Source organism: Gekko japonicus, unplaced genomic scaffold, assembly GCF_001447785.1.
Source record: "Gekko japonicus isolate JY-2015 unplaced genomic scaffold, Gekko_japonicus_V1.1 scaffold2568, whole genome shotgun sequence".
In the NCBI taxonomy this organism is placed as follows: Eukaryota; Metazoa; Chordata; class Lepidosauria; order Squamata; family Gekkonidae; genus Gekko; species Gekko japonicus.
The window spans coordinates 96,259-123,323 of NW_015165899.1; the positions used below are offsets into that span (position 1 = coordinate 96,259).

At 46.1% G+C, this 27,065-nt stretch overlaps 1 protein-coding gene across 1 annotated transcript in view; it reads right to left on the reverse strand.

Moving 5' to 3' along the window:
* Positions 1 to 27,065, reverse strand: part of L3MBTL3 (l(3)mbt-like 3 (Drosophila)) — a 148,576-nt gene that overhangs the window by 54,872 nt on the left and 66,639 nt on the right. Inside the window, exons 13-17 of the mRNA XM_015411356.1 lie at positions 18,738 to 18,814; positions 11,227 to 11,312; positions 10,712 to 10,822; positions 8,717 to 8,831; positions 643 to 745 (exon numbers count right to left, since the gene is read on the reverse strand). Coding sequence (XP_015266842.1) covers positions 643 to 745; positions 8,717 to 8,831; positions 10,712 to 10,822; positions 11,227 to 11,312; positions 18,738 to 18,814 — 492 coding nt within the window. The remainder of the gene's footprint in view (positions 1 to 642; positions 746 to 8,716; positions 8,832 to 10,711; positions 10,823 to 11,226; positions 11,313 to 18,737; positions 18,815 to 27,065) is intronic.

Below are 27,065 nucleotides of genomic sequence, written 5' to 3' on the forward strand. Positions count from 1 at the left end.
CGGGCGGGGGCGGGGGAAACCCCCCCCCCCCCGGCGGCGGGCTGTGGTCGCTCCTCCGCGCAAGCCGCCGCCTTCTCTCCTTCCCTTTCGCTCCCTGGCTGAACAACGAGGCCTGCGTTTCGCCACAGCGGGCGCTCGATGACTCCGGCGCCGATTACACGGCCCTGAGCGGCTGTCCCAGCCTGCCTTCCCAAGCGAGAGGAGGGAGCCACGGGTAGCGGTTCCCCCTAGCCGGGGGGAGGGCATGGTAGACCTGAGGGTATTTAATTCATAGAGCATTCCAGATACACACATATATACAAAGTTGAAGCAACACTGTTGTGTTCACCAACAACACATATTTGTGAGGCATCTCCTGTAAAGACAGCCTCCTGTTGTAAACACAATCTATGACAGTTAGAATATATTATGCAAAAAGGTTGTCAGACAACACAGTTTAAAATATAAATATAACCAGTAAAGCTGCATATACTTATGTTCATTTCAAAATGCTCACCATGGCAACTTAAATGAAAAGATGCCAAGTTGTTTGCTTCCTCGTTGCCCAAACTTATGTCTCATAAACTATAATTAAAGCAGATACATGAAGCATCCTAATAGGTATCTTCAGTTACTCCTACAATAGTAACAGGGAAGACATACCTGTGGTGGCCCAAGTGCTTGGCTCTTTTTGTATGTCCAACTCCTTTGCAGCCTGGGGTAGGGCACCCTCCTTGTTCTAACGCTTCAACTAACTCCAGCAGACCTACAAAAACATTACAAGAGGTAAAAAGATACATTTATTTTCCCCCTAGAAGGAGCTACAGGCACATATCATATTTATATGAAAGGTGTGAACACTTGCTCCCCTTCCTAGGAGTCCAGCCTGTCTACTCAAGCAGCTAGTTCTAGTTTATACTTATAAATTTGTATTGCTTATTTTAAGTGGGTTTTTAATTAATATTTCTTACTAATATTTATATGGTTTGCTGTTACTGATTTTAAATACGTTTATAAGTAACCTTTGGGTGGCTCACAAAAAAACTAAAATATAATAAATTTACACTAAGAAGTTATCAATAATGTAAATGTTATCAGCAATAATTACCAAACAGCATACCATTTTCGGATGGAAACAGCCTTGGTTGTCATGACCAATGACCTTCGCCCTGAGATTGGCAGAGGGAGTGCATCCCTGTTGATTCTCCCAGACCTCTCAATGGTTTTGAATGCCATTGACAATGGTATCCTTCTGGAGTGGGTGGCTGGACTGGGAGTAAGGGGCACCACGTTTCACTGGGTTCACTCTTACATGACCAAATGATTCCAGAAGGTTGTGCTGGAGGACTGCTGCTTGGCCCCTTGGCATTTATGTAATGGGATCCTGAAGGGTTTAACCTGCATGCTATGTAACATCTACATCAAACTACTGGGAGAGGTCATCCAGGGATATGGAGTGAGTTGCCACCCATATGCAGATAATGCTCAGCAGCACTATTTCTCTTTAACAGCTAGGTCAAGTGAGTCTATGGAAGTCCTGAACAGGTACCTGAAGAAGGTAATGGGATGGATGAGGGCCAATAAACTGAAGGTCAATACAGACAAGTGTGAGGTGCTGTTGGTCAATGGACAAGTGGCTTGGGGATTGCAGAGCCAGCCTGTCCTGGGGGAGGGTTGCATTCCCCTGAAGGAGCTGCCTAGCAACTTTGGAGTGCTAGTAGATCCTGGCCTACAGTTGGAGACTCATGTCTCCTTCATAGCACATAGTACCTTTTATGAGCTTCAGCTGATTTGCCAGCTACAGCTATTCCTTGAAAAGTGTGATCTGGCCAAAGTGTTCCATGCACTGATCACACTGAAGTTAGGTCTTCCCTTGGGCTTCCCTTTGAAAACAGTCTGGAAACTACAACTTTATTTATTTTATTTATAATTTCAATTTATAGCCCGCCCTCCCCGCAACGCGGGCTCAGGGTGGCTCACAAATAGGCATACACCAACACATAAAAACAGTTAAAACCATAAAAACCATTATTACAGAATTCCAACATATTAAGTGCTCTAGATGTTCCAAACAAAATCTTTCATCAAGATGGCGTGTCTAAGATGGTACATCCAATCAGTGCTATCAGTTCCACGTGGCACTGTCTTCCCAGGGCCAGTTAATAATGATGGTACGATACTGGCGGCTCCTACCCGAAGGCCTGGTGGAAGAGGTCCGTCTTACAGGCCCTGCGGAACTGCGCCAGATCCCACAGGGCCCGGATCTCCTCCGGGAGCTTATTCCACCAGGAAGGAGCCGCCACCGAAAAAGCTCTGGCCCTGGTAGCGGCCAGCCTAGCCTCCTTGGGGCCTGGAATCGTCAGAGGAGATGTTACGTCCCTGACCGTAGTGCTCATAGGGGAACATGTGGGGAAAGGCGGTCCCTCAGGTATGTTGGACCCCGGCCATATAGGGCTTTAAAGGTAAGAACCAGCACTTTGAAACGAATCCGGTACGCTATTGGCAGCCAGTGCAGTACTTTTAGCACAGGCCGGATGTGGTCTCGGCTAGGGAGACCCATCAACAGCCTGGCCGCAGCCTTCTGCACCAGCTGCAGCTTCCAGATTTGCGACAGAGGCAGCCCCATGTAGAGAGCGTTACAGTAGTCTAACCTCGAGGTGACCGTCGCGTGGATCACTGTGGCCAAGTCATCGCGGTCGAGGAAGGGAACCAACTGCCGAGCCAGCCGAAGATGGTAAAAAGCCGACTTAGCAGTGGCTGCCACCTGGGCCTCCATAGTTAACGAGGAGTCTAGGAGCACTCCCAAACTCCTAACCTCCGACGCTGGCACCAAAGGCACCCCATTGAAGGTCGGGAGAGGGAGCCCCAACCCCAAACCGCCCCGACTCAGGCCCAGGACCTCCGTCTTCGCCGGGTTTAGCTTCAGCCGACTCAGTCGCAGCCAACCAGCCACAGCATGCAATGTCCAGTGCAGATCTTCTGGACTAGAGCCCGACCGGCCGCCCAACATCAGATAGAGCTGGGTGTCATCTGCATATTGATGGCACCCAAGCCCATACCTCCGGGCAATCTGGGCAAGGGGGCGCACATGTAGATGTTGAATAACATCGGGGAAAGCACTGCCCCTTGAGGCACACCACATTCAAGAGGATGTCTCCGGTACTGCTGTTCCCCTATCACCACCCTTTGTCCCCGACCTTGGAGAAAAGAGGCAAGCCATTGAAGGGCGAGCCCCTGAAACCCTGCGTCGGCGAGGCGGTGGGTCAGCAACTGGTGGTCGACCATATCGAACGCGGCCGACAGATCTAACAACAACAGTGCCGCCACACCACCTCGATCCAGATGCCTGCGGAGGTCGTAAGAGCAACCAGTACTGTCTCTGTCCCATGCCACGGGTGGAAGCTGGACTAGAAGGGATCTAGGATGGAAGCATCATCCAGAAAGCCCTGCAGCTGTAACACCACCGCCCTCTCAATAAGTTTGCCCAAATAGGGCAAATTGGACACCGGCCGATAGTTGGCCAATTCAGCCAGGTCCAGAGAAGATCTTTTCAAGAGAGGGTGGACCATCGATTCCTTGAGTGCCCTCGGGACCCACTCTAATTAGCCAGGAGGGGCACGGATCAAGGCTGCATGTGGTTGGGCGCACCGATGCAAGCAATCTGTCAAATTCCTCCAGGCTGATCCAAAATGCAGTGGCCAGGCTACTTTCAGGGGTTGGTTACAGGGATTGATTCACGCCTGTGCTGAAAGAGCTGCACTGACTATCATCTGTTTCCAGGGCAATTCAAAGTGCTGGTTCTTACCTTTAAGGCCCTAAACGGCTTGAGGCCAGGGTATCCACACATATCATCCAGCCCATCACTTAAAATCTGTCAGAGGTGAGGCAAGTGGTGACTAGAGACAGGGCATTTTCTGTGGTTGCACCTCAGCTTTGGAATGTCCTCCCCCTCCCCAGGGACTAAAATACAGATTTTTACCCAGGCTTTTGATTAGGGGTTTATCTTAGCAGCTTTTTAATGGCCTGCTCTTGTTTTATGCTGTTTCTGTGTAATGGCTTGTGTTAATGCCTTGTGTTTTATACTGTGATTTTTAATCATAAGCTACCTTAGGCTGGACTCTAAAGAGGTGACATAGAAATAAATAAACTGGACTCTAAAGAGGTGACATAGAAATATACAGAATACATACATATGTAGAAGTTTAATTAGGAATAAATAAATTTATTGTTATGAAAGGTATGGCAAAAGTTAAAATACATCTTTATTCAAGGCCTAAAATTGAAAAGCATACACACCAAGCAAATGGATACAGGGATGGAATTCCGCAGCTAAGATGCCAGAACAGAGAAAGCTCCATCTCTGGTGACTACCGATCTCACTGCTGAAGTGACAGCAGCAAGCAGAACAAGGACTATAACAACCTCAGTTATTTGACATGCAGTGGAAGTCTTTCTGATACCCTGTAGTCAAGCAAATTAGGACTACTACCGTTTTAATTTACAAATGGTTTCTGGTTCATTACCACAATGTGGTTGTTATTCCTGCTTTTGTTAACTGATTATATTGTTTTATTATTTTATTGATTTTGTCATTTGCCACCAAAATCAGGGTTTCAGAAGGACATAGCAGAAGCTTTATATAAAATTCACTTTATGAAGGCATAATGTCTTTTGGAAGCACTAAACTGGCTTCAAGATGGAGTAAAACAGTGGATAGAAAAGGGTTCTTATGATCTTGAATATGACTTAATTAGAAGGAGGAGGAGGAGAGTGGATTTATACCCTGCCCTTCACACCCAAAGGGATCTCAGAGCGGCTTACAATCTCCTTTCCCTTCTCCTCCCCACAACAGACACCCTGTGAGAGAGCTCCTTCGAGAACTGCTCATGAGAACAACTCTGAAACAACTTGTGTCCCAAGGTCACACCAGCAGCTGCATGTGGAATGGGAAACCAAACCCGGTTCTCCCAGATTAGAATTCATGCTCCTAACCACTACACCAAACTGGCTACTGTTATTCCTTCCAAACCTTTGTTGCGGAGTAGGCTAGAAACAATATAGGTAAACAATTGGGGTACCCAAGACGTGTGTGTGTGTGTGTGTGTGTGTGTGATTTACTTTCCCTCCCCCACTATTTCCTCTTTTCTTTCCCTGAAAGCCCCCATAGCCTCTAGAATTTTCCTGCTTCCTTCTCTCCTTTACCATCCACAGCCAAACTACCTTTCTCTGCCCTTCCTGTCTTCAGCTTTCCTACCTTCCCTCCACCAGGCAGCCTGTACCCTGGGAAACTATGGCCCAGCTGTGCAGACCCAGGCATGAGCCCAGGCCCAGCTGCACAGCAGGAAACCTGGAAGGCCTTGCAACTAGGGTTGTCAACCTCCAGGTGGGGCCTGGAGATCTCCCATAATGATAAATGATCTCCAGACTACAGAGATCTGTTCCCCTGGGAAAAAATAGTTTTGGAGGGTGGACTCTATGACACTGTACCTCACTGAGGCCTTCCCCTCCACCAACCCCTCCTTCCCCAGGCTCCACCCCTAAATATCCAGGAATTTCCCAACCCAGAACTGGCAACCCTACTTGCAAAGGGCACCTCTTTTTCCTATGTATTTCCCTCTACATAGTATTTCCTCTTTCATTCCTGCAGGCAACCCAGATATCCTCACCTTACTTACACTGTTTCCTTCTGTCCTTCCCACCCACCCATCAACTTATCTTTTACCTGCTCCCATCTTCAACTATATTTATTATTTCATTTATGCCCTTCCTTTCTCTACAATGGGGACTAGGCAAATCACCTGGTAGTTGCTGTCCAGGCTGGCCCTGATTCCTTCTCCCAGAGTAGACTGGCCATTATGGGCACTAGGATGCTTTCCAACGGCCAATGGCCTACCCCCACCTGGGCCAGGCCAGCCCTGTAGCGGATGGGCTGTGTCTATCCCAACCTCCAAAAGTTGGGGAGGGAGCAAGCCCTGCCTGATGCAGCTGGCCAGCTAGAGGGGGACTCTGGTCTTTGGAGTGGTGAGGTAGGAACATGCAGACAGACTTATCCTCTGTCCCTCCCTCTTTTGTTGTGGTGGAGCCAGGACAGGTATTTTCAGGGCTGTTTTTCATTCCCAGTCTGCCCCTGCCTATTCCCTCAAAGACATTACCCCTCCCTTTTACTGACAGAAACAAAGGCTGGAAGGCCACTGAGGGCATTCATTTCTTAAAGCCACAGGTGCTGCTTTTATTATCTGGGTAGTTAACCCCTATTTTTTCAGGTTTCATATTTTCCTGTAAACCTGGGGTGTTTTTTAGGTTTGTAGAAAGACCTGTCTTGAACTTTCATGGTTACAATTTCTAAATTTAAGAATGTACAGATTTGGCCATGTTGAGAAATAGATATATTGATGATGATACCGTTTTCAAAGTCAGAGTCTGGTACTCGAGTCTGACAATTAGCTGTGATTTGTATTTGGCCCTTCAACAAATCATGGTCCATTGTATCAACAGCTGCAGAAAGGTTCAGATGGGTTAACTGGAGTTTCACATGTGTCTATCACACTGACTTCAATTTTGGATGAGAGCGGCAGGAAATAAATGCTTAAAATAAATATAGTTGACTTTATAGTAGGAGGACTGACTTAATGCTTAAATGCTTAAAATAAATATAGTTGACTTTATAGTAGGAGGACTGACTTTTAATGGCATTCCTTTTTCACAGGTTCTTACTACTGGAACTATTTTCCTCATATATTCCTAAACAGAGATAATCTCCAAAAGGCAAAAAGATGCTCTGAAAATTTAAATAAACAGGACCTAATGGTGCCAATGGCAATGAGATCCATAGAAATCTGTAAGGCACTGGTAAACTCCTTAACTGATACAAACACCTAATTTATTTAATTGTAGTTACTAGACGGTGCAGTAGAAATTTAATCACTGATCTAAGATCATGCACAGAATGTCATGATCTACCACAACAATTTCATTATCTCCTTAGTAAAACTCTAACAAGTGCTTCATTCTGTTGACATAAGTGTAAGGCCAATATTATGACTAGCTTACATGAATATTGATCATACAACAATGATTCATGTCATTCTGTGAAGAAACATTCCAGCATTCAGGAATCTAGATTCTTTTTTTTTAATGGGCTATTAAGCATTTATGTGTTCTCCTGTTTTTTGTTTCTGAACATTACCTTCCTAAATTACAAAGAAAGGCAAGGACAAAGAGAGACACAGACAAAAGCCAAAGCTATGAATTAAAAAACCCTGAAATATAAGCCTGAAGGTTTCTGTATAAAAGACCAGTGTGGTGTAACGGTTAGAGCTCTGGACGAGGATCTGGGAAACTGAGGTGCAAATTCCATTTCTGCCAAGGAAACTCATAAGTGACCTCAGGCTAGACATTTTTTCTCTCAGCCTAACCTACCTCAGAGGGCCATGACTGTGCAGATAAAATGGTGGAGGGAAGAACAATGTTGTAAGCTCCACTAGCAAAAAAACAAAAAAACCAACCCCCCCCCCCCCCCCCCCGGGTATACATATCTAAATAAATAAAATATTGCCAATGTTTTCTAATAGGGATAATTGTTCTCTGTTGACCACAATAATCAAGTTGGCTGTAATGTGGCATTTCATTTTGTCCACTATTTAATAACATCAATACTTTTTTGAGAGTGTAATTGTATCGCACCTTCATCTAATGCATAAAACTACAGTAGGCAACATGCAGCTGAATTCCACACATGTATATCTAGAAGCAAGTCAAATTGTGTTCAGTATGTCTTCACCCTGATGAAAAGTGTGCATGCATATAGGGATGGGCATGAATCAGCTCACGAGCCAAAATGTGGCATGAACTTGGGCCAGTTCAGAGCCACTAAATCAATGTTCGGGGAAGGCGCCTTTCCCGAACATTTACTGGACTTTTGTCTGGTTCGGCTGTTTGGACCCGTTATACCTAACAGCTGAGCAGTGCAGGTCTACAGCTGACTTGTTAGGTTTAAATGGCTGCAAGCCATTTCACTGGTTAGTTTTGCTTCTCCTCGCTTTGAAGTGGGGAGAAGTGAAATAGACAGGTGAAATGGCTCGCAGCCCTTTCAGCCTAACAGCTGATGGGTGCACCAGCCCCACTGTTCGGTAGAAATAAGTGCCAGCCATTTCAGCCTAAGAACTGACGGGCACACCTGCCAATCTGCTAGCCATTTCACCAGTGGGTTTTGCTTATTTCACTGGTTTATTTCCAAGCAGGGGGAAGTGAAATAAACCGGTGAAATAGCTGCCAGCCATTTACCAGTTTTGCTTCCCCCCACTTGGAAGCAAAGGGAAGCGAAACAGACTGGTGAAATGGCTGCAAGCCATTTCAGACTAAAAGCTGACAGGCACACCCACCCTACTATTAGGTTGAAACAGCTGTGGGCCATTTCACCGATTAGTTTCACTTCCCCCTGCTTCAATGTGGGGGGAAGCAACACTGACTGGTGAAATGGCTGCCATCCACTTAAACCTAACAGTGGGGCGGGTCTGTCTGTCAGCTGTTAGGTTTAAATGGCTGTGAGCCATTAAACTGATCGGTTTCACTTCCCCTCGCTTGGAAGCCAGTTTGGCTCAGGGCCTTTTGGCTCAGTTTGGAGTTCAGTTTGAGGGCTGCCCTGATCCATGAACTGATCCAGATTTTTTTGGTTCATGCTCATCCCTACATGCATACAACTGCCAAAAAAAGTTTACGGTCTTATAGGGAATCTTACTAAGAGGAGGCTGAAGAGGGTGTCCAGTTTTCCCACACCAGCCTGCAGGATGAATGTCGGGGCTATCCGCATCAATCCAATAATCATAAATACTGTCCCAGCCATCAAAATGGACCTAAAACATAAGGAATAGCATATTTTAGTTAGAAAATAACTGTAATCTCCAGAGTACTTTTGTCATTATTTGAGAATCCATTTATTCAAATTACAGACATTATATGGTGGAAAAGCATAACTGCTAAGTAATGCAAATTTAGCTACTGGACCCTCTTATGTTCCAATTATAATGGCTTTTACATTACCTTATAGAGATATTGTACTAATGATAACTAGTTTATTAAGTTAGTTTCTGTAGATTTTCCGGTCTGTGCGGCCATGGTCTTGGCATTGTAGAACCTGACGTTTCGCCAGTAGCTATGACTGGCATCCTCAGAGGTATAACACAGAAAGATGGAGTACTCTCTGTGTCAAGATGAGAAGAAAATTGTAGGCAGGTAATTTATATCTACTCCAGAAGGTGGGGTAGGGCTGAGTCATTATCTTGTAGGAGTTCCCCAGGCTATGAACATGCTAATGGAGGAGCTTTCCTGAGGAGGTTCTTTTGTATATGGATTGTTTCCTGAGGAGGTTCTTTTGTATGTAGATTGGCTGTTGAAATTCTAATCTTATCTGTAGTGATATTGTCAGATGTAGAGCCTTTTGCGTTTTTCAGGACAGGAAACCATGCCCTATTTATTTTTAAACTCTCTTCTTTCTTGTTGAAATTGTGCTTATGCTTATGAATTTCAATAGCTTCCCTGTATAATCTGACATGGTAATTGGAAGTGTTGTCCAGCCTTTCAGTGTCTTGGAACAAAATACTGTGTCCTGTTTATTAAGGTCTTGATGCAAAAGCTTAAAAACTTCTTGAGTATAGATAATGACTGCCATGAATGCAAGTCTGTATCAGGCCTACACAACTCATGGTCTTTTAGACTGAACACAGCCTCACCAGTCATGTGTTAGGACCTTCCTGGAGCTTAACATGTTTCTGTTTTTGAAAGATCCAGACATACAATAAAAATAGGGCACGTATCCTGATAGGCTACAGTACATAGCTACATGGGCTGTGCTGACCTTTGTGTGTCACAGGTTGTTCAGGCTTGATTCACAGTGTCACTGTGTTCAATTTACTGGTTCCTAAACTACAAGTGGCTTAACTCCCAACCATGGCACATTCCATTAGTGTAAGGTGTATTCCACTAATGTGGAACTCCTGTGTGCATGGGTGTCACAGCTCAGGTGGGGTGTCACCTGACGCTGCTACCACTCTGGATTTAGGATCCCTCGAGAAGGCCCAGAGCACACTCCCAAGACCTTCTGACCTCCCTTTTGGCCAAATAATAGGCGTGAGGACCAGGCAGAGTGAACAATGAAAATAGTTTATTTTATAGGTGGTCAGACAAACAAGGTGCAGAATAATAACAGTAAGTGGGTGAAAATAAAATAAATCAAATGCCCTAACGCGTCTAAATATATACTGTCCCTAGCTCACTATTCCAAGTGACACTAGACTACTCACCCTTCACTCAGGATGAGCCTTCCTTCTGGCTCTGCCCTCTGGGAAAAAGAACAGCTTTTCCTGCTGCTCCAGATCTTTTATTCCAAGCCCTCCTCTTTTCCTATTGGTCAAGTTTGGCTATAAAACCTCTCAGGGGCTTCTGGGAGCTGTAGGCCCAGCCTCACCTACTGCTAGCCAGGCTCCCTGGGCCTAGTAGGCCTCTGGTGGCACAGCCCAGATCATGACAATGGGCATCTTCATTAACTTTACCTGAAAAGAACATTTCTGCACCTGTGAATCTTCCCCCACTCACCCTTGAAATGAATGGAAGACTCATGCCATGGAGGGGATTATACAAAGTGAATCATTTGCACCTACAAGATATTGTTGCTGTGGTGAACACTTTAAAGGTATCCTTGTAAAACAGATGTGGGGGAAAAGAAAGTTTTAATTACTTTAATTCTGTGGTCATCAGTATCTATAACGGTGGCTACCCTGATAAGTGCAGGGTTCCTCTTATCAACTACTTCAAGTCTCATATTCTTCTGAAATCCGTGAGTAGGTTTCTAAAGCAAAGAAAGATAGTTATTTCAACATTATTTCAAAAAAGAAAACATAGATAAGATTTTCTTGCAGTCTAAAATCATGTCTTGCTAAAATAATTTAACCTAAAATTTATGCCAGTATCTATAACTGCTTAAACTGGCATCATGAACTTCTAACCCTCACTATTGATTTTTGCTGCTGAAGTGGACTGATGCAATTTTAAGCAATATTCAGTTACGGCACAGCACTAAGCATTATGTCCACCAAACAGCCTTGTATTCTTCAGATCAACATCTACTGGTGATCCCTGGCCTGAGAGATATCGGCTTAGCCTCAACCAGAGCCAGAGCCTCCCATGTGAAATCAGGGCCCTGCAGGACATTAGCAAGATAAAGTATGAAAAACTACAGGAAATATTTCTTACCACTTTAAAAGCCCTGGCAGGTGCAGGTAAGGAACTGGTTTCCTCCAAATATTTCTCCCAAGAAAACTGTTTCGCATGTGGATAGTCTAGCACAATAATGATAACACAAAGCTTAATTATTTCCAGTGGGATATTTAGGATGCTCTCTGAGCAGGGTGTTAAGTTCAAAGACGTGACAAAAGAAGGAATCAGAGCAACTTGCACATTTTCCATGAATATGTGAAAAAACAGGTTGCTTACCTGTAACTGATGATCTTTGAGTGATCATCAGTGCATTCACACCTCTGGGATATAGTGCGCCTGCGCCGACCCCGATCAGTATAATGGAAAGCAAAACGGATTTTCGCGCCCGCTCCCCAGTCACATACCAGGCTCCCGTGTGCATGACTAGGGGAGGGGCACGACGATCCCGCCCGTTCCTTCTGACTGCTGCCCTCAGTCTCCAAAGAAAGGAAAGGACCGAAAGCAAAGGGGAAGGAGGGCGGGTGGTGTAAATGCACAGATGACCACTCAGAGATCATCAGTTACAGGTAAGCAACCTGTTTCTCTTCTTTGCGGTCTCTGTGCATCACACCTCTGGGAGATTAACAAGCAGTACACGCCTACACGCCTACCTGGAGGAGGGAGCTGAAGGTCCTAGATCTGCGCCGCTTGCAACACAGCTCGTCCCACCACAGAACATTGATGAAGATGTACATCTAGGGCATAATGCTTCATGAACATGTGCGGAGTGGCTCAAGTAGCTGCATTGCAGATGTCTTTGAGTGATGCACCTCTCAGGAAGACTGTGGACGTTGCTACTGCCTGAGTGGAATGCCCCTCGAGCGGGCCCAGGAGTGGCTTCTTTGCCAGAGAGGAGCATAGTTTAATCGTCTCTACAATCCATTTGGATAGACACTGGGACGACAGCTTTTTACCCTGAGCAGGTAAAGCATAGGAAACGAACAAGGCCGGTGACTTTCTGAAAGGCCGCGTCCTATTGAGGTAGAAAAGCAAAGCCCTTTTGATGTCCAGCGAATGAAAACGGCGTTCCTCATTGGTCTCAGGGGATGGGAAGAACACCGGGAGGACAATGTCCACTTGCAGATGAAACTCCAAAACCACTGTAGGCAGGAACGAAACATCTGGCGCCAACGTAATCCCGCCATGATGAAAACTCAGGTACGGGAAATCACACTGAAGCGCTGACAGCTCACTCATCCTCCTAGTGGATGTGATGGCTACTAAAAAGGCTGTCTTCCAGGACAAAAGCTGCAAACTACACGTAGCCATGGGCTCGAAAGTTTTGCCCATAAGTCTCGTGAGCACCAGGGGTAGGTCCCATGCTGGAGTAGGGCCACGCGATGGAGGAAAAAGGTGATTCAAGCCCTTCAGGAACTTTTTGGTCTGTGGGTGAGAGAAGATAGAGTGGCCCTCCACCGTTGGATGATTAGCAGAAATGGCAGCTAAGTACACCTTTAATGAGGCATAACTAAGGCCCAAGTCCAAACGGGACAACAAGACACCAAAGACCGCCACTCAATCTGATGGATCCTAACGAACTGAGATAAGATAGGAATTTCTTCCACTTCCCAGCATAAGAAGCTCGTGTAGATGGCTTGCGGCAGTTCAATAATACATGGTCTATCCTGTCTCTGAGCATTAAAAGAGGACCCTCCATGTAGTGAGCTTGAGGTACGGCACATTATGATGTAGTACCTGCCCAATCTGAGCAAGGAGAAGATCCGGTGCCAGAGGAAAGTGGGTGAAGGAGCCCTTGGATAGGTGGAGCAGAGTGGGGAACCAGTGTTGTCGGGGCCACCACGGAGTTACCAGGATACATTGCGGTCTTTCTCTTGTTATTTTGATAATTACCTTGGAGAGTAGAGGAATAAGAGGGAAGAGGAACACATGCCTGTGTGACCATGGGAAGAGAAGACCATCCCCCAGGGACAATGGGTCCACCCCCGCTCTGGAACAGAACAGATGACATTTCTTGTTCTGGCGTGTCGCAAACACGTCCTCATCTGGGTGACCCCATTTGTGAAATATCAGCTGGAGGTATGTCCAGTTGAGTTCCCACTCGAGCCACGATGCACCTCCTCTGCTCAGAAAATCCGTCTGCACGTTCAGAGCCTCCGGCAGATGGGAAGCTTTTAGAAAGGTGTTCCACGACTGACATTCGTCCCAGATTTTTAGGGCCAGTCGACACAGTCCCCTGGATATCATGCCTCCCTGCTGGTTGATATAACAAAGGGCTGTGGTGTTGTCGGTGAGAACAGTGATCACCTGATGGGTCACGATGTGGCGGAAAGATCTGAGTGCGTATTGGATGGCCAGCAGTTCCAGGAAATTGATGTGATGGTGGGCTACATGAGGTTCCCATCGAGCCCCTACACAAATTCCCTTGAGATACGCACTCCATCTGTGGTCAGTGTCAGTGTCGAGGTTGGCGGGTGGAATGGTGCTCCTGCTAGGAGATTCTGTAGACTTTTTCACCAGTGAGTTTAATACGTTTGATGGGAAGACAAACCTTTGAGATTGAGGTAGTCGTTGTGGATGGAATTTCCGAACAAACCACAATTGCAGTGGCCGCATCTGGAGCCTGGCAAAGACAATTACTGCGGTGGTGGCCGCCATCAGCCCCCAAAATAGCTGGATTTGCCTCACAGAGGAATTTCCTTTTCAATGAAAGAGATCTACGAGATCAACAATGTCCCTTGCCCTCAGGGAAGGAAGAAACACTTTGCATACGGTGGAGTCCAGGATCGCTCCTATAAACTGCATTTGTGTGGAGGGGAGTAACATTGATTTTTTGAGATTCACCTGCAGCCCAAAGGTTTCTAGTGTGGTCAAGTTCAGGTTGATGTGGCTGAGCAGGGAGGTCTCAGAATCTGCCAGTAGCAACCAGTCATCAATAAATGGGAATATCTGATGCCTCTTAATCAAAGGTATGCTACGATGACCACCATCACTTTTGTAAAGACTCGAGGTGCCGTGAACAAACCAAAAGGAAGGGCTTTGTACTGGAAATGTCTGTTTCCTACCGCAAACTGCAGAAACATCCTGTGGGTTAGATGAATGGATATATGGAAATATGTGTCTTGGAGATCCAAGGTCACCATCCATACTCCCCGGTTTAGGAGTGGGAGGATGTTTTTGCAAAGTTGTCATCCTGAATTTCTTGTAGGTTATGAAGCGATTTAGGTTTCTGAGGTCCATAATGGGGCGGAGGCCTCCGTTCTTCTTTGGGACCTTGAAGTAACGTGAATAGAAACCTGTTTGATGTTGGGCTACAGGCAGCGGTTCTATGGCATCTTTTTGGAGGAGCTTCTGGATCTCTGCTAAAAGCGAGTCCGAGGATGGGGTGACTATGAAGTTGGCAGCCGTAGGGATCTGAAAAAATTCTATAAGGTATCCCTCTTTGATGATTGAGAGGACCCATTGGTCCGACGTTATATGCTGCCAGATTCTGCTTAGGAAACTTTGGAGCCTCCGCTCTAGATAGAGAGGTGGATGAGAACATAGGTTTTCCCCCATACGGGCGCGAAGAGCTGCTAGGGGATCTTTGCCATTGTAGCTCAGGCGAGGATTTTGATGAGCATCTGCGAGACCACTGCTTATTCCAAGGTTTCCCTTTGCTATGCTTAGGGATCGATATGACCCCCAAGTTGTGAGACGTTTGGATGCTCTTATCGAGCTCTTGCAACACTGTATCAGTAGTAGAGCTTCGAAGGGAAGGTCCTCTACAATAGCCTTGGTGTCCTGTTGTAGTGCCATGGATCGTAGCCACGCATGGCACCAAAGGGCAATAGATGAGGTGAGGGTCTTGGCTACAACATCTAGTGTGTGTTTGGAGGCATTGAGCTGGTGCGTCTCCAAAAGCATGCCCTCCTTCTGGATTCGTCTAGCTTGATGGTTGAGGTTGTCCAGGAGAGCAGCAATAAATTCGGACAGCTGTTCCCATAGGGCATACTGATATTGTCCCATACAGGCAGTATAATTGGACGTTTTGATGCACAATGCTCCCGCGGTGTAGAATTTTCTACCAAAGAAGTCTAGTTTCCCACCCTCCTTGTCCGAAGGTGTGGAATGGCTGCGCTTGCCTTTGGCAGAGGAAGTCACAACCACGGAGCTCAGTTTGGGGTGGATGAACAGAAATTCTGCTCCCGTCTACTGCACCTTATACATATGATCCATCAGTTTGCTGGAAATAGGGATGGAAGAAGGATGCAACCCGGGAGCTTTAGCCGTTTGCAAGAGGACCAAAGTCATGGGGAGAGTGACAGCTGTCAAAGTGTCCATCTGAATGATGTCGAAAACCGAATCTGTAACTGCTGGAGGCGGTTGGACAGCTGACAGGGCCAGTGTATTGGCCATTTGCTTAACAAAATCCCCGTAAGACTTGATGTCTTCAGAAGGGGATATCGGAAGATCATCCCCTACTTGATGAGGTGGAGAAGGTTCAACTGGAGGATGTGGGTTTTCATCACCAGATTGTGACAAATCGGAGGAGCTGGAATGATCTGAGGGTTCAGAAAACAACATTTGGAGAATCGGTATTGATGGTGTCGGCACCAATGGTTCTTTAAACTTTGTCAATGCTGACGATGGCAGATTATGACACTTGGCTATTGACACTTGACTATTAGTTGTGACAGCTGAGGTCTGATGAACTCTGGCGTCGGGGGAGGGTCTTGATACCGAGAGATGAAGAAGGCTGCCGATCCCACTCCATTGGTGGACATGGGGGAAGCCATGGCATGCCTTCCAGAAATGGATAGGCCCCATACATGTACTGCCACTGGCATTGATCCCAAGTGGGACGAGGGGGTTGGAAAGATCCCGTAGGTAGATCCCGATCGTCAGGTCCATGTGGAGAAGGGTAGACAGCAGTGTTCGCTCTGCGCTCCGAGTGTAAGCTCTCGACACTGGGGGAGCGGGGGACCATGTCTTGCTCAGAGTCCATGGACTGGATGGACTGGATGGGGCATAGCAAAGGTGAATGAGGTGCACCTTGTGGCTGCCCACGGCCAGATAAATCAAGTGAAGCGGCTCCCGAGGACATCGCTCCCACAGCTCGGCGAGGAGTCGAGGGAGTCTTGGCGGGAGAGCCCTTTTTATGCTTCATATGCTTGATAGGCCGATCATCCTTGCCCTCCCTGCCTTTTTTAGAGGGAGTATGGGCTTTGGACTGAGGTGCCGGAATCAGGCGTTTCAGCACAAATCTATCGACGTCAACATGGGCCGATGTCAGAGACAGTGCAGCCGTCGATCTTGATGCAGGAGTCGACATCAAGGTGTGCCCTGATATCTTGTGATGAAGCCATCAGTGAAAGAGCTAACTCCAACAATGCCACGTGAAGTCTGGCCGCCCGATTCTTCCGGGTTTGTTTGGAGAATTTAGAGCAAGGGACACAAGTGTCTACTCGGTGCAATTCCCCCAGGCACAGAAGGCAAAGGGAGTGTCCGTCGGGGGGGGGCGATTTTACTACCACACTTCCAGCACCGCTTGAAGAACCCCCACCGTTTGGCCATAGGCCAGAGGGAGGGGCAGAGGAAATCAGCTGAAGCAGAGATTTTAAGACCAAAAGGAAACTAACTAACTATAAAAAACTACTTTCCTAACTAACTAACAATCCAAGAAAGGAGAGAAGAGACCTGAAGGCCAAAGTTTTACCGACCGAGGCGGAGAAGATCCTACCAGCGCAGTGGTCAGAAGAGAACTGGCGGGGTCATCGTGCCCCTCCCCTAGTCATACGCACTGGAGCCCGGCACATGACTGGGGAGCAGACACGGGAATCCCTTTTGCTTTCCATTATACCTATCAGGGTCGGCGCAGGTGCACTATATCCCAGAGGTGTGATGCACAGAGTCTACGAAGAAGATTTTATGTCATACACTCCAAGCTGTGTACATTTCTCCTCTTTGCATACCCTCCACACATCCCATTTATTCTCCTTTCCTCAGACTTCTTTCCATTTTCACAAGATCAGCTCTTTCCCCATTTTTCCTGTGCACAGTCGTAACTTTAGCTGTTCACAGTTGGTCCCATTTTTCATGTTCAATCTTCTTACAGATCCGTCTGTCTCTATTGTTAGTTTATTCGACAAAGCACACATTCTTTCCAACTTCCAGCTATAATCTTTGATCTTCTACCTTTGGTCTCCCTTTTCTTAGCCTTTGTTTATCAACTATTAGCCCTGATGAGGGCAGAAAGGCATGATATAAATTTTGTAAATAATTAAATAACTGCTATCTTCCCTTTTTCCTAGCCCTCCAGCTTCCTCTGCTCTTTCTCTTCCTGCCCCACTGCTTCCTTAGCTTCTCTGCGATGCCTGAACAGCTAATGGCAAGAGACTTCAATACTAGCTGAATATAGGTTCATAGAGAAAATATTACTATGTACTCCACTTGAAAAATTCCAGCTGTATAACAACAGACTGAACCCTTTATTACAATACTTAAAGAACAAAAGACATCAGGGATGCTTGCTGTGGCTTTGAACATGTAGGAAACGGTGACTGAGAGGACTGTGCGTTTCACTTTAAAGCTACAGAATAAGTACTAATTTGCACCTACAAGAGGTATGCATTGGTTTTAAATATAGATGGCCACCTGCCCAGCCAACAAACTCTTAGTGAACTTGCTTTAAACAAAATTCATGCTGACATTGTCAATGCAGAGTATATCTTCATATCGACTGATATCATGGGGAAAATATTAGCCAATTTAAGCTTTCTGTGTTTATAAAGGCCTACTGTTAAATGGTGACAGCTTTCAAAGCACTACTTTCCCAAGGTTTGAGTCATAATATGGCAGGGAATTACACCAGTACCCTGTGTGGGCTATTTTACAAAATTTGATAAACAACAAGCTGCAATTAACACACTGAGAGGTTAAATATTTATAGTACATGTAAAGGTTGGCCTATAAATAGACCGTATCAGGTAATTTTATAGTCCCAAGAGATGCTTCATGCTTTCTGAAGCTTTTCGCAGTTTACTGATTCCCATTTGCTGGTTATTACAGTTTTCCATAATGAAAACTATAGCTTGGTTTGCTTTAGCCATGTGACCTCATTTAATTATGTTCCACACACTGTTAACACCTTAAGTACATTCTACTAATATAGATGGATGGATGGATGGATGGATGGATGGATGGATGGATGGATAGATAGATACTAAATAATAATGGCAATTTCCAGGACAAATGGGAAAATGGTCCTCTCTGACATGGAGGGCTGAACAGGAAGAATTGTGAGCAGAGCTCTATTCATGGAATGGGTCTTTCCCATCTCTCTCTGTGTTCTGCAGTCCTCTGTGCCAACTGACAAACTATTCCTGAGTACTGGAAATGCATGGAATGCAGTACAGGGGACCACAGCTCGACAGGGAAATCTGAAGAAACTATGGACACCCATCATACCTGAATTATTCCAGTCTCTCCTGCTTAGCACTCTTAATCCATTTAAAATTACAGCTTCAAATCTGAAATGAATTTATACAAATGTGGTGTTTCATACAGACCTGGAGGAGTAATAAGAGTCCTTCTGTGTTCTTTACACCATCCAACAGGATGAATATGTGGACTAGCTGCTTCACACCTGCAGGGAAAAAACAACATCATTTTTCATTTCTATACATGGTTTCATGGTAACCTAGGTTCCATATAGGACAACATATAGCCTGTGGGGCAGACAAAAGAAAATCTGGATTGTCTGCAAACTAGGGAGAGTGTTTATATTTCCTATGGCTAAAAACAGGTTGCTTACCTGTAACTGATGATCTTCGAGTGGTCATCTGTGCAGTCACACCTATGGGATCTATTGCGCCTGTGCCAATCTGATCGGCGTTGTACAAAACTCACAATGGGATTTTCTCGCCTCCACCATGAGCGTGTGCAGGAACTCCACTGTGCATGCCCATGAGGGTGGAGCACAGACATCCCACCAGTTCCTTCTGACCGCTGTCAAGTCAAGCAATCTAAATAACTATTACTGAAAGTGACAGCAGTATGGAAGGAAGGAAGGGCAGTGTGACTGCACAGATTACCACTTGAAGATCATCAGTTACAGGTAAGCAACCTGTTTATCTTCTTCATGGTCTCTGTGCATCGCACCTATGGGAGAGTAAAAAACAGTGGCTTATCTGGAGATGGGTGTTGTCAGGCATTCAGTGCACCGCAAAAGAAAGGATCAAACGACCAAGTTCCACTCTGTGTTGTGTACAAACATCTATCGCATAGTGCTTGATAAATGTGGTTGGAGTGGACCATGTCGCAGCCTTACAGATAGTTGATAAGGAGGCGCCCTTCAGGAACACAATAGAGGTTGCCATCGACCTGGTTGAATGTGCCCTTAAATATGAAGGAAGGAGACACTTCGCCAAAAGGTAAAACAACCAGATTGTACCAACAATCCATTTTGACAGGTGTTGAGCTGAGATCTTCGACCCCCAGGAGTGGCGGGAGTAAGAGATGAACAGGCGATTCTCCTGTCTTATGGACCGCGTCTGGTTAAGATAGAAGAGCAATGCCTGTTTAACATCAAGGGTATGCAGAAGGCAAGGGAAAAAGTCAGGCAAAAAAAGTTTGGAGTGCAGATTTATTTATTTATTTATTTAGGTATTTTTACCCTGCCCTCCCCGCAAGCGGGCTCAGGGCGGCTTACAGGGGCTTACAGCCCATACATAAAATCCAATAAAATCCAGTAAAACAACCAATCACGTATTTATAACAATAACATGCTTTAGCGCTCCAAGATGGCCTAAGTTATTAGTCCAGAAAATGGTCCGAGTCCGTCAGCTGGTCTTGCTTCTTAGGGAGGAAAGAGACTTCTGGCACCAATCACACACCGTTCCGAAGGAAGACCAAGTATGGAGGATTGTGATGAAGAGCCAGGATTTCTCCCACTCTCCTGGCAGATGTAATCGCCACCAAAAACACAGTCTTCCATGCAGCATATTGTAGATCACAAGTTGCCATAGGTTCAAACAGCTTTCTTGTAAGATGATGAAGCACCATGGGCAGATCCCATAAGGGCATTGGAGTAGTGACCGGGGGATATAGTCAAATGAGACCCTTCAAAAACCTCTTTGATGTCAGGTGTGAGAAAACAGAGAAACCATCTACCCTATCGTGGTATGCCGAGATGGCTGACAAATATATTTTAATCGAAGAATGAGAAAGACCCTGGTCAGCCAGAGAGAGTAAAAAGTCCAAAATCTGGTCAAGGCCAGCCGATGTTGGTGAGATGGTACAAGGTCGTAGGAAAGACAAGAAGCGGGGCTACTTTCCTTGGTAAGAACAGCGAGTAGACGCCTTTCTTGCGTTCAGTAGAACCTCTGCGACTCAAGAGGAAAAGACTGAGGGCCTACTCGCCAGGCTGTCAGTTTCAATTTGTGTACTCCATGGTAGAGCATGGAGTACTGCTAGAAGAACATCCGGTACTGCCAGAAAGAGGTGGTAGCAACCGTTGGACAGTTCCATAAGTATGGTGAACCAAGGTTGTCTCAGCCACCATGAGGCAATCAGTATGCAGTTTGCCCTGACCATGGTAAACTTTTGGATGACTCTCAGCAGAAGTGGAAGAGGAGAAAACATGTACAGGAAGGCGTGCTCCCAAAGGTATAGGAGACTGTCCTCCAACGAGAGGGGGTCTCCCCCTGGCAGCAGAAGAAAGGGCACTTTGTATTCCTTCTTGTGGTGAAGACATTTATCTCCGGCATGCCCCACCTGGCAAAGACTGGGTGCAGATAAGCCCAATTCAACTCCCAGTCGTGGAGCCGAGTCAGTCCCCTGCTGAGGAGGTCTGCTTGCACATTGGAGACCCCTGGAATGTGGGTGAGCACAGGGAAGATGTTCAGAGCTATGCACCATTCCCACAGACTGAGAGCCAGATGACACAGGCTCCGGGACACGGTCCCTCCCTGACGATTGACTTAGCTGAGGGCCATAGTGTTGTCCGTCATCACCACTACACATTTCTCCATCGGGATGGGCTGGAAAATTTGTAGAGCCAGTTTGATTGCCAGACGTTCCAGAAAATTGATGTGGTTGGTCACAGTGAGAGCATTCCATCTGTGTTTGACACAGAGGCCAATCAGATGCGCCCCCTACCCCCACAGGGAAACGTCGGTGGTGAGTGCGAACCGAGGCATGGGGGGATGGAAAGGTGCACCTTGCGTGGGGTTGGTGGGCATAGTCCACCACAGAAGGGAGTCAAGGGCTTGATACGGACGGACTGGCTCATCCAGTGTGGTTTGAAGTGATTGAGGAACCACATTTGCAAGGGTCTCATTCCCAATTTGATGAATCGGAGGACCACAGTCATAGCTGACATAAGCCCCAGAAGACGTTGAATCTGATGAGCTGAGGATGTTTCACACATATGGACCTCCTTGGCAAGAGATGCCAGAGTTAATGCCCTGTCCTCTGGTAGATAAGCTCTGCACACTGTTGAGTCCAGCACTGCCTCTATGAACTGCACTCTGTGCCGGTTGCAGGTGAGATTTCTGGTGATTCACTTGAAGCCCTAAAGACTGCACAGTGGTCAAAGTTTGAGAGATGTGGCACAACAGTAGGTGTGGGGAGTTCGCTACAAGGAGCCAATCATCTATATACGGGAAGACCATGATTCTGCGTAGATGAAGATAAGCCACCACCACTACCATAGTTTTCGTGAAAACCCTTGGAGCTATGTAGAGACCAAAGGGCAGACACTTGTATTGGTAGTGGTGGTCTCCTATGGCAAATCGTATGTACTTCTGGTGAGACGGGTGGATATTCAGATGAAAGTAGGCATCCTGGAGGTCGAGGGTAGCCATCCAGACCCCCAGTTTTAGGAATGGGAGAATAACCTGTAACAATGTCATTTTGAATTTGCGGTATTGAGACCCCTCAGATCTAAAATTGGTCGTTGGCCCCCGTCCTTTTTGGGGACAGCAAAACAGCGGGAATAAAAACCAGTTCCCCAGTACTCTCCAGTACTCTCCAGGCACATGGTCTATTGCATCCTTGGCGAGGAGAGTAGATACTTCTTCGAGGAGGAATGGAGACGGGGTGTGCGTGGCCATAAAGACTGGGAGACAAGGAAAGTCCAGAAACTCTATGGAGTATCCATGGGTAAGGATAGATAGAACCCATTGGTCTGTAGTGATGTTGCGCCAGGCCAGGAGGTAAGGGGAAAGACAGGTAGTATTCTGGGAGTTGGTCAGGAGCAAGTCAAAGGCCCTGTTTGGAAGTCTTTGGTGGCTTCGCCCTTAGAGTGTTGCTGTGCCAAGCTATATGTGGGCTTGGTGGAGTACTGCTGTCATTGTCCTGTAGGTGACTGATGAGGCTGCCAGCCAACCTCAAGAAATGGTTTACTGAACTGGCATTTAGGCTCATAGCGGGACCAAGAGTGAGGTCTGTACTGTTTGGAGGAGCCTGAAACTCCCAGAGATCTACATGCCTTGATGCTCTTGTCCATTTCCTGAAGCACTGTGTCAGTGAACGCATGGAAGAGACCTTGCTCATCAAAAGGTAAGTTTTCGATATAAGCTCTCATATCTGGCTGCAAAGAGGTGATCCTGAGCCATGAGTGCCTATGGAGGGCAACTGCAGATTACGTCGTCTTGGAAAACATGTCTAACGCATGTTTAGAAGAGTTTATGAGTTGTTTAGCCAGGAGTAAGCCTTCTTTTTGCAGTTTTCTTATCATCAGGGTTGGATGGCAAGATTTCACTAAGTTGTTCCCAAAGCGTGTACTGATATTGGCTCATACATGCGAGGTAGTTTGAGGTCTTAATCCCTAAGGCACCAACCAAATAAAAGCACCTCCCGAAGGAATCTAGCTTCCTACTCTCCTTATCAGATGGCATAGTGTGTGTACGCTTGTTCCTGGATGAAGAAGACACCACCATTGAGTCTGTTTTCGGGTGAATGTGTAAAAATTCAGCCCCTGCCTCTTGCAATTTGTACATATGATCGAGACGCCTGGATGACACTGGAGCTGAAAAAGGCTTCTCCCAAGGCGCCTTTGCTACTTGTAAGAGGACAGTCAACATGGGAAGTGAAATTGCTGTTGATGTGTCTAGTTGCACCACATCGAAGATAGCATACGAAACCAAAGGCTGAAGTTGTACAATGGAGAGACCCAAGGAGTGCAGCATCCGCTTGACTAAATCGCCGTAAGACGACAGATCTTCAGACAGCGATATGGGGAGGTCATCCAATACTGTTGGTTTCAGTGAGGGACCCTCTGGTGAGCTCTCCTCCTCTGACGCTTCCACATCGGAACCATCCTGAGAGGATTCCGAGGGCAACTTCAGTGCCGGGACCAGTGTGATTTTACTAAGCGCATCGACTGTATGGGTCCCCGGGGTACGGTGAGTCTCCAGTATTAATGTTTTCAGCGCCGGAAGGCTAGTAAGTGGACGCCAAGGGGAGGCTGGACGCGGAGGCAATGCTGGCAGTTTTGATACCGACAGTGAAGGTGTGGTTCTACGTGGTGGAGAATGAGAATGGTGAGAACGACAGTCCTAGTCACTTGCCCTGACAGGCGTCAGCCATGGCATCTAAGTGGACAGTGGGTAAGAACCAAACCAATACGGCATGTGGTGAACATGATCCCATGGGGGAAAGGCGGATGACTGCGGACGATGGCGGGAAGGCAATCCAGCCAGCGCGTCTCACTGAGGCAGTTGGGTCACTCTGCGTTGGGAGCGGGAGTGGTCTGGATATTCTTCCCATCAATATCAATCCTCCACATGGATGGGCGAGCGGGATCGAGGGTGTGGTGGGTACCCACGGTTTGGGTCCAAATGATTGCTGACCCAAGAGGAACCAGATAGGGAGTGCTCCCTCCTAGGTGACCTGGCAAGCATCACCTCATCAACATCTGATGCCAGGATGGACAAGGGTCTTCTGACACCGGGGGGTTCAGCTGCTGAATCAGTGAGTCCAGGAGCTCAATAGGAGGTGCAAGTTGCACCACAGGCAGCTCCGATACAGAAGAATGCCCCACCTTGGGTTGCGACTGAGGCAGAGGGGGCAGTGCAGAGCCCTTTGGGAACACCACGCTGCTCACGACATGAGGCTTATGCGTGCTCTTGCCCGAAGGCTTGTGAGACTTATCCTTGTTCAGCTTGTCTTTTTTCTTTTTGTTAGCTGGAGTGGAAGCAGATGATGTCAACTTCGACACCTGTCATTTAGAAGGAGGCGGACCTGAATCTGATGCCCACCACTCTTTGAAGTGTAGCCGATACCGAAGAAACAGTAAACGTTGAAGGAGGCGGCGTCAACATCAAAATTACAGAGGAACATCAGCAGACATCGTTGTTGGAACTGGAGGAGCCAACGTCAATTCCCAAAGTGCAACTCTGAGCATCGCCGCTCTATTTCTACGCATTTGATTAGAGAATGTCATGCAATGTGAGCAGGCTTCAGGGCGATGAGATTCTCCAAGAAACAAAATACAGAGAGTGTGACCGTCATGAGGAGCAAGTTTGCTTCCACAGTCGACACACCTCTTAAAACACCCCCACTTCTTATCCATAAACCAAAGGTAGGAATCAAACAACTGTTCTTAGCTAAGGGAGAAGGTTCCTCAGGGGGAAGGGAGGGGCAGAGCTGAAAGAGTCCGAAGAAAGGCACTACCACCACAGAAAAGATATATATTTTTGTAGATGAAGAAGGATAAAAAAGAGAGAGAGGGAGAAAAACGACTCCAAGAAGGATCCCAACGTGAGGAGAGAAAGTTTTCTTCACCAATCGGTAGACAAGCTGTTAACAGCAGGGCAGTTAGAAGAGAACCAGCGGGATGTCCGCGCTCCACCCTCCTGGGCATGTGCAGTGGGGTTCCCACACACGCTCACGGTAGAGGTGCAAAAATCCTGTTGTGAGCTTTGTACAACACCTATCGGATCGGCGCAGGCGCACTAGATCCCATAGGTGTGATGCACAGATACCACGAAGAAGATCAAAAGAGCTCTCAGAGACAAGTTGTTATTTACAAGTCGGGGGGGGTAATTTTCTAGTAATATTCTGTTGTTTTTATAGGGTTTTTTGTTTCTTGCCAAATGTTTTTAAAAGACTTTTAAAAAGTGCTCTGCTACCTTTAGTATATGGACAGGCAGGATATAAATATTTTAGATAAATAGAATAAGGAATAGAACAAATTTAGAGTCCAGTGGCACCTTTAAGACCAACGAAGTCTTATTCAAGGTATGACCTTTCGTGCTCATGCATACTTTTTCAAATACCTTAAAGTTAAGATGATATTTTTCAAATATCGTGTGTATGCACACAAAAGCTCATACTTTGAATAAAACTTTGTTGGTCTTAAATATGCCACTGGACTTTAAATTTGTTCTACTGCTTCAGACCAACACGGCTGACCACATGGAATGCTTAAATTTTATACTAGCACAACTTACTCTTTAGCCCAGAATAATCCCAATACCTTTAACAGGAATATTTTCTAGAGGTTGGTTTAATGACTGCAGCACAGATTCTTTTGGTTTTGTTTTCTGAATTAGGTGGCTCACTGTTTCATGGCAAAACCAAACAGAAACCAGATGTATTTGGATAAAGATTTGGGCAAGTATTTAATAGGAGTATATTTATAATGTTAATATAACAGTCTTTCAATAGTGCATAGTCTTTTGTAATCCACAGTGATTCAGTAGCAAACATATTTAAAGTGATTTTTGTCTGCATAGCTTTTCCCACTAGTATTCTCATGAATTCCTGGGAGTAAGACTAATCAGTTATCTAATACAGAAGCCATAGACCCCCATCTAGTGTTCACTGTGAATTTCACATCTCAACACATGTCTTGAATTAATCAAGTAAAAATTTAAATGTTCATAATTAGTGTTACTAGCCACTGGCTGGCAACCAGTGGGAGTCTGGGGAGGGGTGGGGATATGGGGCTGCTGACGAGTGATGGTGTAACATGACTTCTGGAGAAAACCCAGAAGTGACACAGAGAGGTGTGACATCACTTCTGGGTTTTCCTTGGAAGTGACATAACACTGTCACCCAACAGCTCCCACTGGTTACCACAGTGACAACAGGAGATAGGGTAGGAGATCTCCTGCCCCCAGCAGCAAAATAGCAAGTCTAATTATAGTGAATTTAGTGACAGGTTACATTTACAGGTTAGTAGATTAGCTATCTCACATCTTAGTTCCTCAAAAGCCCTCGGGTGTATACCATCAGGACCTGGAGACTTATCAGTTTTTAATTTCCCCAGTAGGTCTACAACTTTATCTCTCATCACATCAATTTGTCTCAGTTCTTCAGACTTCCTGAAAATAGAGGCTGTGGCCTGGGTACATGCCCCACACTTTCTACAGTGAACACAGATGCAAATAATTCATTCAGCTTCTCTGTCCAGCTACCCTACTTTCTTTAGCAATCCTCTTATTCCATGGTTATCTAAAGGCCCAACTGCTTCTCTGGCTGGTTACCTACTCCGGATAGGCATTTTTTTATAGTTTGTCTTGATGCTTTTAGCAATCTGCTCCTCAAATTCTCTTTTTGCATGCCTAACATGTTTGTCTCATTTTTTTCCCCAACTTTATTCTGCCTTTGCTAGACTTCCTAGCAACCATCCACATCTCATTAAGAAAGCCTGCCTCAGTTAAACATGGCTGATTAGCTGAAGAACAGCAGTAGTATTAAAGCAGAGAAATGGCTGACTCTGGAACTGGCCCACCCTCATTTTACACTGAACAAGCTACATTCAGCTACATTTCATCTTGTTCCACCCGTTCCGTAGGGACCCAGCTTATTCTATTTAAAAATATCTGAGCAATTTGTGAATAAAGCGTAATGGAGTAAATATAATCAATCAGAGTGGGATTCTTTGT